Source organism: Sander vitreus, chromosome 19 (genome assembly GCF_031162955.1).
Source record: "Sander vitreus isolate 19-12246 chromosome 19, sanVit1, whole genome shotgun sequence".
Classification (NCBI taxonomy): Eukaryota; Metazoa; Chordata; class Actinopteri; order Perciformes; family Percidae; genus Sander; species Sander vitreus.
In genome coordinates, this window is record NC_135873.1 from 7,901,878 (window position 1) to 7,915,879 (window position 14,002).

Genomic DNA, 14,002 nt, shown 5'->3' on the forward strand with positions numbered 1-14,002 from the left:
TATTTTTGTTTATGAGAGGTTCATTGAACACAATATACACATATACATTAACCACTAAAAGAAACACCCAGAGCCAAACTGTCTTAAGAAGCAACAAACTGATTTTATGAACATGAATACTTGTCATTACAAAGACACATGAATCTCTCTTTTCTTTTTGGCAAAATGAGGGAAATGAACTTCACCTTCATGTCAAATGAAAAAAAAAAAAAAAATCAAGCGAGAAACATTTTGGTCCAGAAAAATGAAAGCGATTAAGTTTTTAAACACATTTAAGTTATTCTGAAATTGCTTTTACATTCAGTAGAATCTCCTTTTAGCCCTCAAAGCGCATGCAGCCTAGGGAGTGGAAAACATAGATTATCCTTCAAAGGATGACCTGAGAAAAAAGAAGAAAAAAACAGTGACGAATGCAAACCCATCACAGAGAAAAGCCCGTCTTATCTTTCAACGCTAATTCACATGCATCAGGAGGCTGTTAAGGCTGTTATAACCATCTGTAGAAAGAAACTTCTGATGCAGAGTCTCAACTGGCTCTTCCTTTGGAAAACTGAGAGACTTCAATGTTTTTTAAACCAGGAGACAACGCTGTTTTTTTTTTGCACTTTTAAGCAGGAGATGAAAGCAAAGTAGCAGCAGCAGCGACATGTGTGTTTATGTGTGTGTCTCATATACGTGTGTGTGTGTGTGTGTGTGTGTGTGTGTTTCTGCAAAAATCATAGAGGCGTCGTTTACTCGTGACTCCCACAGAGCCCTGAGGTGGCGTCCACTGGCACACAAACACCTTTTGACATAATGTCACGTGGTATGAACACAGCAGGCGACCGATCTCATACATCCACAAATTTCATCACTACATTCACACTTTTTTTTTTCCCCCTCCACAAACACGTAAACACAGACAGAGAGGGGGAGATAGAGAGAGGAGAGGGAGGACGTCAAACCCTCCCTCAGAGGGTGAGAATACTCCAGAGGCATTGAAATGGCAGCGACTCCTCAAGTTCACTTCTCCCTCAGTTCCCAGAGATGAACGGGTTGGGTGAAGTAAGGAGAGGGGGGGGGGGGGGGGGATCAGATGAAAGGGTTCCGCGACGTCCCTCGACTGGGGTAAACATTCCCCTGAAAGAAAAGAGAGGCAGGGTGAGAATGAACAAAGGGCCTTACTACACTTCCTGTTAGTAGAAAGAGAGAGCTTGCAAAAAATAGCAATTAGCCCGTCTTTTATCCTCCATGAAGTGCACTTGGTGCCACTTGTTTGCAAGGTAGTGAACTCACTGTAAACGGGTTCACCGACATGGGCCGAGGGACTTTGGGATGAGAGTCGGGCGCAGGGAAGGAGGCAAAACCTGAAACACACATACAGTAACATGACAGAAAAACATGTTCAATGGTGTGAAAACAGCAGCAGCAGCTCTATACTGAGTGAGTGTGTGTGTGTGTGTGTGTGTGTGTGTGTGTGTGTGTGTGTGTGTGTGTGTGTGTGTGTGTGTGTGTGTACAATTTTCACGACGTCCAGCACAAACTGTATCGGAAAAGATGATTTGTTGATGTATGGCATAAACCGAAATTAAAAATATATTATACACGTATAGTATAAATAGTGTAGAACCTTATTTGAAGAAAAATGGAACCAAAAGTTAAAAGATCTTTTAGCTATAGAAAGCAGGGTTAGGGGTCTGCCTGTGACGTAGATGAGCCGGAGGTCCATTTTATGCTTTATACTAAAAATATAATTATTATACAAATTCAAAACCTCAACTTAAGAAACTGAATATTACACAGACACAATGTTGGACACTACCTCGGCACACAAAATAAAATAACAAAAAAATAATAATAATCTAAAAAAAAATAAAAAAACTTTACCATTGGCTTCCTGGTTGCTGGCTGATTCATGATGAAATGCACTCTGGGTGTTGGGTGCTGGGAAGGAGGCAGACGTAGGGAAAACGGAGGTGGGCGAGGTGACAAACGCACTGGAGTCACCTGGAGAGATGATGCAGCCACAAACGGCCAGATCAGATGCTGCTCAGTAGTCCATTTGAAAAAGATTGTTAGTTGGCTTTAAAGTAAAACCAATCGCAGGGAGTCGTTTTCCTGTTAACATCTGTATTTTATATGGAATCTCAGAGGCAACGTAAGCAGTAATGAGCTATCCGACTGGTCAAATGATATTGTTGAATACATCAAAATGGAGCTGCAAGAATAGAAGAGTTCTAATATTGAAGCTGCAGTTCACATAATAAAGTAGAATAATAATACGTGTGATTGCTGCGTATGTTACCTATATGTTATGTTATATGTTACCTATATCTTGTTCTTTTTCTCTATCCTATTCATTATTTCATGTATATTGTATCCTATTACTTCATGTATACTCTGTATGTGTGCTGTGTGTTTGATATTTTGAAATATAAAACTTCATGCTTTTCCTTTAACCTCCTAAAACGGTTGATGAAAAGCTAACTCTTACTGTAAGATCCTTAGACCTTTTTTTGGATAGAATAATCAATTTCTTAAGAAGAAGAATAAGACCTTCTACATACAGAATATGGAGTATGTAAAAAAAAAAACCTTGAACGAGTGAATGAGTCTCACCTCCTGATGCGTTGCTGAAGGGGTTACTGGGGGAGAGAGCAATGGGCTGCTGGGAAGTGGCGCCGGAGATGGAACTGGAGCTGGAGCTGAATGGGTTGGGGAAATCTGAGACACAGGGATAGAAGAGACGGGGAGGTAATTAACAGTGTGTGGGGTTGACAGGGTACATTCCGGTCTATTCAAACCAACACTGCTCTGAGTCGCACTGATGCATCCTATTTAGAGGTGTTGGGCAGCTTTAAAGATGAAGGAGCTGAATGTAAATACAGTGCAGGAGGGGTCAATGCAGTGCATGCTCGGTACCTACTTGCAAAAGTTTGGGAGCTGGAGACTGTATCGACACCGGGGGAACTGGGGAAAAGTAGAAAAACGGAGGATTGATCAGGATATTACCTTTAAAAAGGGCTCCACACGCAGGAAATGAAAAAAAATTAAATAAATGTCAAGTCAAACAAAAGCTGATTTGACAAAACTGGTGGGATTTTTTTCTCTACCTGGCAGGAGTAGAGCTGGATGAGAGCCTGCTGCCGAAGATGGCGTTGTACTGCGGAGGGCCACCAGCTGGAGCTGCGAACAAGCATTTCACACACACCACGACTTATCACCTCAGGGCTCTAACAAGCGCTAATTCGAGAGATCAAGTGCTACTATTACCTTGAAATGTGAGTAGAAATCGCACAAAAGCTGTTGATCGCAAGCATTTAAGTCATCAGATGAACAAAAGCTTCTCAAATCCTCTGAATAGAATGTTTGTGTTCAGCTTGATATGAATGGTGGGGGGAAGAAAATCAATAACCTCCTTACACTGCCAGGCAAGGGAGGCTGTGATGAAGGTGGAAAACAACAAAGCGTACTGTAGGAAGCTGGAGGGCTCCTCACATGAATCCTGTGTATTTGAACCACCGCCTTGGTTATTACACAAATGTAGCTGATTTTAAAACGTACACGGTCCTTTAAAATCAGACTTTGCACAATCTGGAGCAAACACAATGAGCATAATTCAGCTGCCAAAAGCCTTGGCATTTGGAATAAGGGTGTTACGCAACCCTAGTTAAGCTTGCCGTGACCATCTGCATCACATGCACACTAACTCTCCCTCTGCATCTCTATCTATACATTACCTAGTTGTGGAAGAAGTACTCAGGTCCTATACTGCAGTGAAAGTGCCAGCACAACTATATAAAAACACTCCATTACAAGTACAATTCCTCCGATCACAATTCAAGCTAAAGTACATAAGAATTAACAGCAACCTGGAAAAGAAGAAAAAACTGTCTTCTGCTACAGAAATAGGTATTGATTTATTTGGACTTTACTCTAATCTTTGCTGTATATTGGAATATTGTGAAATATATTAACTTCTTTGGGAGTCAAACAGTTTTTCATAGGGGGTAACAAGGCAACAAGGCTGGAGCCGCTGGTTAAATCTTTAACAACGTGTTGTATTTTATAAGCCTAACATGCGTTTTCATATCTTAAAATCTTAAAAGTAACTAAGCAACTATATTACATGTCAAATAAATGTAGGGTGGCACTGTACTGGAGTAGAAGTATAAAGCATTCAAGCACTCCAATGTTTCCTACCTGCGACCGTTGATGTGTCACAGAAGACACTGTCCAGATGTGACACAGCAGCGTATCTGTCCTGGGCGTTGGAGCTGCCGACAGGCTGTGTCGTCTGGGTGGCACTTCCAGGCTGCTGCTGGGACAGAGACTGGGGCAGAGGCTGCTGCTGCTGCTGCTGCTGCTGAGCATGGCTCAAACCTCCAAAGTCCATGCTGAGAGACTTGGGGAAGGCCCTGAAGGGCCCCGAGGTCCCCGAGGCCGATACTGTGCGACCTGAGAGCGAGACAGCCAGACTGAGCTTCAGTGCAAAGACAGAGGATGAGAGCTGGTGCAAGTCATGCGCAATTCACAGTTTGGAGTTTTTAAAACCACAACTTATTCTACAGGTTAATATAAAGTATAATTGAGCCTAGGGCTGAGAAAAAAAAATCTGTAACATTTAACCTTAGTTATGCCATGAAGAGGTAAAATAATATAATTATATCAAGTGACTTTACATGACTTTTTATTGCCTCCGTTTTCAAGGCAACACGGACGACAAGTCCTTAAAGTACGTAAAAACGTAAAATCTACAATTCCACGACAACTGCAAACTCCATCTCCTGAAGAGGATTATTTGATACGGTCGAAAGCTACTAAACAACTACTGAATGGACCTTGAGGTGAGAATGTTTTGTCCAAAGACTAATTAAGGAATACTATTTAAATGGTTTATCATGGTTAAATCCAGATCAATTCATGGACATGAATCGGATTATATGGTAGCACATGTTATATACCAACGTAGAAATTATATTATTATTCATATGGACGAATATGATGAAAAGAGTCATGAAGCAAAGCAATTGTTCTCATGTTATTTTACCATGGCCATGAGGCTTGTCAAATGCAGGATTAGCATGTGCTGTAGTCATGGTTAAGCACTGACAACAAAAAAATAGAAAGCAAGCCAACAACTTCTGGGATAGTTTTCAAAGCACCGACGACAGAATACAATTGTTAGACGTTAACAAAGGCAGGAAATTAACGTCTTTGCAGGTAGCAAGCTTTCTACAAACATTAGTCACAAAGCATGCTGGGATCAGCCAAAAAAATGCAAAATGAAATACAAGAAATACAAATGAAAATGTTTTTTGGTTTGTTTTTTTTAAATCCAGCTTGTCTTCCTCTGTCAGCGGAGGAGTCAGTGACAGAAACCAGACCAGACTTGACTTAGATTTGTTTTTGGGATGTGATCATATACTACTGTAGGGCTCAAGATAGGGCCTTTCTGTGCAAACATACCTGAACTTCCTGGAATACTTGTTTGGCATGTGAGTGTGTATCGTGGGATTACAGCTGCGTCCTACATAGTCTTTAAATGCTTCAACGCCAAACGTGGTGCGAAATATCAGCGGCCCTCTGCTGACGGGAGCAGCAGCAGCTACGGCCTAAAAATAGCATTACTTTAAACTTGTTCCTTTTCCTCCGAGGGAACATTGCGTGCGTGTGTGTGTGTGTGTGTGTGTGTGTGTGTGTGTGTGTGTGTGTGTGTGTGTGTGTGTGTGTGTGTGTGTTTCATTGACCCTCCAGATCTGGCTTTGTAGTAGGAAACCTGACTGATGAAGTAAAATATCGACCGTAATTCCAGCATGTGACACTGCCCAGCCGTGACTTGAATTTAAAGTGCTGCGTCTTCTCTCAAACTGTGATTTAAAATGAAGCTAAATTCACATGCATGTTGAGGCGTGGCATTCCAGCGTGGCCTACAGATTGGCCATTTATTAGGAATGATACAGCAAGGAAGAGCTTATTGATCTCAGCCATTCAGCACACATTCAAATGCATCAGTTGGTGCTGCGTCTTACCTAAAGTGAAGTGGTTTTTGAAAGAGCTACTGGCTACGTTGTCGGGAAAGAGAGGAGAGTGAGATAAGACAGACAGAAGACAGAAAAAAAAGAGAGAGGGATAAGTTAAGGGAGGAGTGGAGAAAGAGAGTTTGTCACTGACGTTGTATGAAACTGTTGTCGTCCCTGCTGTCACTCTTGGCCAGCTGAGCAGCCTGTTGAATATAGCAACCCACTGTGCTAAGATGATGACATGGAGCTGTTTAAACCCACACAATATGGTAAAATGAAAACTATGACTGCAGGCTGAGTCTCTCTTTGTCCTTCCCAAAGTGACATTAAGTCAGCCAGAATCGTGGAAATATTCAGGATGTTCTGGACAACACGATGACACTATGCACTGGCAGACTTTATAGCTAGACGCCCACAGAATAGAATATACTGTAGTTTCTATTTATAGTATCAACCCATGTAAGGTTCATTATACAACATTAAGGTGTATCTGAAGGAGGAATGGTGCGGATTAATACACACTTAGTGCATGACAACAGGTACACTCTTTCCTGTAGTCTTTTTTTTTTTTGTCCTTTGCCTTTGTACTATATTACACATCTATTGATTTATGTGGAATTTGGATGTGTGATGAATGACATTTTCTAGCTTGATTGAGATCAAGACGGAATCGAAAACAAGGGGTTCATTGGGGGACACACCTGAGGGCCGCGGGAGGGCGGGGAAGGAGGGGACGTGGCTCTGAGCTCCCAGCGCCGACGACAGAGAGCCTGGCCGCTGTCTCTCTATCCCGCACAGGGAGGGATCTACATCAGAGAGAGAGAGAGAGAGAGAGAGAGAGAGAGAGACAAGAGATAAAGAAAAGGACAAATGGGTGAAGGGATCGATCACATTCGGTCCAAAAATATCAACTCCCGTGATGAAGATCAACCCACCAACCAACCTTTCAGAGAGGGGTCCCTGAAGCTTTGGGAGCGCGATGGCCGAGCGGTGAACACGTCCGTCCGCATGTCAGCGGGCGAGATCGCAGGAGCTCGATCCCATGACGGCAGCTGGGACTGAGACTGGCGGACAAGAGGTGGGAAGACAGAAGCAGATGGGAGGTAGAGAGAAAGACACAAAGGCAGAAGAAGTGAGTCTCTTTCATGCTTTCTCCATAATTCATAAGCAGCGGCTTTGATGTCGAGGCTACCTGGCTCTCTCGCTGTCCGACCCATCAGTCTCTGTCTCTCTGCCACAGTGTGGAAGCAAATTCAGGTCGTTTCCTCCCTTTCTATCCTCTGTCTTTTTTTCAAACACTCTTAATCGCTCTTTTCACTTCCTCTTTCTCTACCACACCCAACCACTTTCTCTCTTGAGTCCTCATCCTCTCCCCTTCATCTTCATTACTCTCTTAATCCATTACACGCACAATCAGGACACATTAAGCTCGCTCACCATTGGCCGTGTGGACCTGGCGTTAGGGGGCAGGTTATGGGAGGGAGCCTGGTTCGCTAAGGGACCAAGGGAAGGGGGCACTGCCTGGACCCCCGGGCTCCAAGGACCCTCGACATCCCTCCGGTTCTTACTTTTGGAAAAATGCCTGAAAGAGAGAGTTATTTAGTACTGTTAAAATGAGTCTGTGCAACTAACTGGCCTCATAAAAAGCACAATCACAGCCAGACAGTCATCCACCTATCAAACGTCATGACAAAGAACATTTCTCGGGCTTGAAACTAAACCCAAAACAATGGCTGGTCTTTTATTCCCAGCATGAAAGCAGCTCTTATCCTTGAGCTAATTTTTCCAAGTAGGCGTGTCCATTTCAAACAGTGAATGTCTAAATTTGGAACAAACCTCATGAGTTGTTGTTTGGATCTAATTTTGCCCTGTTACACCCTTTTGCTTGGAACAACTGAAAGTCCAACAGAAAACTAATTTGTAATACAGTCATTTTTGAACAGTTTTCAAGCAAAAATGCCCTAAAAAAAGACCAAAGAGTCTGCTCTGTGAAGCTGTACTGAGGCTAAGCATGCTAACAATGTTACAATAATAATAACAAACTATACTTGTATAGCAATCCTACATACAATCAGCTCAAAGTGCTTTACATCAAATCGTAAAGTCCTTTGAGCTGTAAGAATGACAATGCTAACATGCTAATGTTTTTTTCAGCGCCAAATTGCATGGCAATCCATCCAATAGTTGTTGAGATTGTCAACCTTGTGGTGGCGCTGGAGGAAAAATCAGGGAATCACCAAAGTCATAAGGATTTATTCTCTAGGGACCACAAATGTTTGCAGCAATTTTCATGGCAATTAATCTGATAGTTGTTGAGATATTTCCGTCCTCTTCACCTTTAGGCCTTTCCTACTACTGCCTGACCACATTAGCATGTTATGCTGCAGACAAAACCAAAATTCTCACCACTTTTTCTTCTCGAATTTGTCCTGCAGGAACTCTTTGAACTTCTGAGAGTCCTTCATGTCGGAGCATCCGTCTGTCTTTGGGTCAAACACGCACAGCCAAGTTCTCCTCCCAACCTGAAGAGACACACAATTTGCCAGAGAACAATTCAAATTTGTGACAATGTTGCAGGTCATTCAGCACCAGAAAGGGTCAGCGTCTAATTTACATTTAGTTTCAGAGAATCTCTCACAAACAGATTTTCTCATCGGTGATTCATGTCTGGCCTGTGAATCATGACTGGGCAGAACGCTCTTCGGAGGATGATGTGGAGAAAAAGGCTGGGCGGTACACACCTCTGCCTCTACTCACATTGACTCACACACACACACACACACACACACACACATCCTGATTCCTGACCAATAGCGAGCTCATAAAAACGGTCAGCACTCATCTCGATAGCCTGAAACACTTCACCGGTGTGTGATATAAGCTCAGCAGCGAGTGCTGCTGCCCACACCAGTGGTTCCCAAAATGGGTGCTGTGGGGTGTCTTTTTTTTCATTTTGTATTGTAAGTTTTCAATACAGCTTTACCACATTAAAAAAACAAGGTGATACTACATTTTGATTTGGTTTTTAAAAAAAATCAACAATGACATATTGAAAACCCTGTTAAATATACCGCAGTAGGATTGGTGACATGACAGCTCAGGGTTGTCAGTTGTCATGGTAACGCAAGTGGTAGCTCGACCAATACTGGATTTCTAACAGGATGATGGTCCTTTTGTTTCTTGGCAGTAATATTCTTCCCAAAAAAATGCCATGAGGGACGTTTCATATTCCAGATGAATACCAGAAAGTGAGTTTAAAACAATAACAATGTCAAAAACACATTTAAATGCATTTCTGTCTACAGGTGTATCAAGTCTTGCCTCCGAGCCCACCTGAAGCGCCAAACTTGTGAATGTCACTCACCTCGTTGCCATGATTTTGGAGGAATTCCACTTCCTGTTGGGAGAAGGTTGTCATGGAGATAGACTTGACTCTATGGGGAGGGTTGAGGCCTCTCCTGGGAGAGATGGAGAGAGGAATTGGGAGTAAACTAAAGGAAGCAAAATGAGATATGTGTAGTGAATCTTTGCCTCTGGAGACAGGATACAGAGCAGTTGGGAGAGGAAACATTTGACATGTGTGACTGTGAATATAGGGGCAGAATTGATGTGAAATAAGTGCCTTGTGACAGAGAAACATGTGTTTTCAGTAACCAGAACCTCTTATTATCTCCATGCTGTGGACACAAAGTGGGACAACTGCTGTACATGTGCAAGATTGCGCAATAACAGTCATGAAAGTGCTGAAACCGTCTTCCTGTGTGTGTGTGTGTGGGGGGGGGGGGACACGACTAGGCTGAACATGCAGAGCAGAATGTGACAGCACACATACACACCCACACTGGTGAGGAGCCTGGAGAGAGAGAGAGAGAGAGAGAGAGAGAGAGAGAGAGAGGGGGGGTGAGAGAGAGATGGGTACTAGTGTCAAACCTGCACCATGATGAAATGAAACGTAACTCAGAGCTGGAAAATGACCAACTAGCGGTCTGTCGAAGCTGTTGGAAAACACGTTTGAGAGAGAGAGAGAGAGAGAGAGAGAGAGAGAGAGACTGCGTAAATTAATTTGTGCACACAACCTCGGCTGTTGCACCACACTCCCTGATAACGCTGCAAAATAAAAAATAAAAAAGAATACACTGTAAATATGTTTCTGGGTGGTGCATGGTGCAATCTCAGGCCTGGTACTTTCTACTCTACTGCTCTATCACTGCTCGTCCTCGCAGTGATGCTATATATGCAGTAAATGAACCCAGGAAGCGCGGCAGGTTTTTCCACTCACAGCATTCCGGAGCACGACGTGCAGACGAAGCTGCCCACCGTGATGTCGGTGTATGTCACCCCGGGCTGGTTGCACTCGAAGCAGTGTTTGTTTACTCCAGACTGGGCCAGCTCCCGGACCTTGCGGGCGCAGATCTCCTGGTTGTCCCGGTGCTTACGGTTCGACATTTTATTCCCCCGGTGCCTAACTGACAGGCTCGATGTAAAGCCCGTAACCCTCCGCTGTCCTCCTCCTGAATCGCCTCCGTTTTACTACATGGAGCGCTTATCACGCCCGCATTATGGAAACGCTTTTATGCGGCTTCACCCCAACGCAAGGATAAACAGAAGAGGGGAACGTCAAGTCAGACAGAAAGAGCCGCACGTACACCGGAAATACTGCAGATTGTTTTTCAAAATAAAATAAAACCCAAACCACTGGTGACGGCTTTAGTTAAATCAATTTTACTTTTAGGTTGCCTATTGCTTTAAAAGATATGTGCCAATATTACCACTGGTTATCTCATCCAACTGTTAGTAGGTCAAAGTTTTTCCCAGTATATCTGTGTATTCTGCGAATCACGTATTTTCAGATTACAGATACACACACACACACACACACACACACACACACACACACACACACACGCACACACACACACACACACACACACACACACACACACAAAATGAAGATGACAGAAAGATGACAGTGTACGGAATATATTCACAGTATTGAAGATTGAAAATTCATTTTTAACCTTGAACACAAAACAGTGTCACCAAAAGATCCACTTAGCAGCTGTTTTGGAGCTTTTCATTGTAGCACTTCCACTGCAGATGGAGTTTGCAGTTGTCATGTAGATGAAGAAGTTCAAATCTCCATTTTGTTTTCATCCAAATTGGCTTAAAATTTAAGATTTAATTGTCATCTGTTGAGGAAGATTGTGTTTTACAATTGAAAGCCTCACAGCACGTTCTAGTGAATCTTATATTATTGAATATGCCAGTTTATGACCAGAACAGGCTGCTTTATGTAATAACCTGGATTACGAACAAGCCCCAGACCCTCAGGGGCCCTGAAGGTCTCAGGTTGACTGTGTAGCTAATACTTTGTGTCTTTTGGGCATTTCTTATGCCTGTATTTACTATCTGACAGTGAAGAGATGACTGGAAATGAGGGGAGAGAGAGATGGTGACAAACATGCAACAAAGGTCCTTGGACGGTGAATGTTTGGTCAGTGGTTTATGGTCAGTGCCTTAACCCCTAAATCGCCAGTGTGTTCCCAAAATCTAGGTCTAATACTTTTATAATCCATCTGATATTACAGTTTGCTTACATGGTGCATATTCTGTAACACATTTGTGTTTGATCAAAGGGATAATAGAGGCCAATAATTCACTTTTGCCTCGGGCCCTTGAGCAGTTGTGATACAGTTGGATTTTATTTCCTTCATTTACTGTGCTTTCGTGGCCATGGATGATGATCGTAGCCCGTACTTAGCTTTAAAATGTCACTTTTGGGAGGAGGAAGGGTAGCATACGTTATACATTTTCTCCAGTTAGGCTACGGTTTCGTTTTCAAACCTAGTGTTTTCAAAACTTTTATTTTGAAAATTCTATGCCACCAGACATTCTGTGTGGTTTGACACTTGGACAGACGCGTAGGGAATCTCCTGTCAAAGACAAACAAGAACCTGTCGAGTAGCCAAGTTTTGCATCGTCGACAACCGCTTTATTACTCCTTCAGAACCGAGTGTCTGTCAGGAGTGTCCGAATCTAATGCTCTCTCTGTGCGCTATTTACGCACACGCCCCTGTTTTTTGGCGCAGCTCTGGAAAAGGGATTATTTCCAGGGAGCTCAAAAAAAGAAAAGAAAACAAACACATAGTAAAGCATGTTTGATGAATACATCGGTACATTTAAAGTTCATAAAAAGCTAATTAAGATTCTTCGTTGTACATCACATGAAGACCTGTATTTCTTGGCCATATTGCCACGGGGCTTTGGTGAACGGCATCATTTAAAAAACAGGTTATTGTAAATCTCTCTGACCTGAGAGAACGTTTCCAGACTATTACATTCATTTCGGTGAAGCAATTTAGCAACACAACAGACCTGACTACGCCCTTTCTGTGAAGTTATGTCTGAGATTTACACTCATTTTCACAAAGACAGACAGAAACAGTTCGATCAGTGCGGTGGTCAGTGAAGGCATCACGGTACTGTGATCCTCTGAGATAGACTCCGAGATAAAAAAGACCATCTGCGACATGAACTAAAGTGAAGAAAGAAAATGGTCAAAACAGTCACATTGTTTTGAACTGCAGTGACTGCTGCCGACCAGCAGAGGGTGCCATACACACCATGCGCTAGATAGATAGATTGATAGATCGATAGAGAGAGAGAGCGATAAATAGATAGATATAGATATATAGATAGATAGATATTAATTATGCTTAGATAGATAGATAGATTAGAATGATGCAGATATATAAATAGATTGCCAGATAAATAGACAGATAGATATTTGAATTATGCAGATAGATGTATATATATATATATATATATATATATATATATATATATATATATATATATATATATAGAGAGAGAGAGAGAGAGAGAGAGAGAGAGAGAGATGGATAGATATAGATGGATAGATAGATAAGAATTATGCAGATATATAAATAGATCGACAGATAAATAGATAGATAGATATTTGAATTATGCAGATAGATGTATATATATATATATATATATATATATATATATATATAGAGAGAGAGAGAGAGAGAGAGATGGATAGATATAGATGGATAGATAGATAAGAATTATGCAGATATATAAATAGATCGACAGATAGATAGATAGATATTTGAATTATGCAGATAGATGTATATATATATATATATATATATATATGAGAGAGAGAGAGAGAGAGAGAGAGAGATAGATGGATAGATAGATAAGAATTATGCAGATATATAAATAGATCGACAGATAAATAGATGGATATTTGAATTATGCAGATAGATGATATATATATATCTATATATATATAGATATATATATATATATATATATCTATATATATATAGAGAGAGAGAGAGAGCTAGATAGATAGATAAGAATTATGCAGATATATAAATAGATCGATCAATCGATCGTTTGCTCGTTTGCGTGTCACACAGAAGTAATGAGCACACAGACACTGTAATTGCACTTCACTGCCAGGCTTCATGGTGTCTGACTATACAGTGCAGTCTGTGGTGATGAGTGCAGGTTGCTTATTTAAAGTTGCCCAACACGTTGTGATGGATTCATTGTCAGAAGATGGCTTTTATAGGCAGCCCTCTTCACGCCTCAACAAACAAAAAAAGGTTGCCTGACAAGAATAGGCTACACACCCACTCTCTCTGCATGTGAAGCCTACAGTTGACTGAAACTGAAAAGCTGAATACGCAAACAGCACAAGGAGAAACAAAATGAGGGGGATGAATATTCCACATGGCCTACAGCATGGTGTCAAATATCAGATTAAGATCATAGGTAGGCTAATTCAACTCTATATTTTCATGTGACTCACCAAGTGGATTTAGTCTAAAACTCATTAGTCTAACCTGTCATTTTCAACAGTTTCCCACTTCAAAACCACAAATTGCCATGAGTAAGAAACCCGGAAATAGTGAGATGGGGGGTTGGACCTGGTGTGTGTGTGGAGAGAGAGAGAGAGAGAGAGA

The 14,002-nt window shown here is 41.8% G+C and overlaps 1 protein-coding gene across 4 annotated transcripts; it reads right to left on the reverse strand.

Moving 5' to 3' along the window:
- Positions 1–79: 79 nt before the first annotated feature.
- Positions 80–10,629, reverse strand: agfg2 (ArfGAP with FG repeats 2). 4 transcript variants are annotated; one of them, XM_078276046.1, is made up of 15 exons: positions 10,282–10,353; positions 9,933–9,997; positions 9,367–9,460; positions 8,409–8,524; positions 7,440–7,584; positions 6,946–7,066; positions 6,704–6,808; positions 6,154–6,249; positions 4,183–4,437; positions 3,093–3,165; positions 2,906–2,949; positions 2,599–2,703; positions 1,867–1,986; positions 1,276–1,346; positions 80–1,119 (listed from the first exon to the last, which is right to left on the reverse strand). In XM_078276046.1, the coding sequence occupies exons 3-15, from the start codon at positions 9,418–9,420 to the stop codon at positions 1,072–1,074; spliced, it is 1,353 nt and encodes a 450-aa protein (XP_078132172.1). In that variant the 5' UTR covers positions 9,421–9,460; positions 9,933–9,997; positions 10,282–10,353; the 3' UTR covers positions 80–1,071. The 4 variants fall into 4 exon arrangements, with proteins under 4 accessions (XP_078132172.1, XP_078132169.1, XP_078132170.1 ...); XM_078276043.1 differs by lacking the exon at positions 9,933–9,997 and having other exon boundaries at positions 10,282–10,629; XM_078276044.1 differs by lacking the exons at positions 6,154–6,249; positions 9,933–9,997 and adding an exon at positions 6,012–6,044 and having other exon boundaries at positions 10,282–10,628.
- Positions 10,630–14,002: the final 3,373 nt, after the last annotated feature.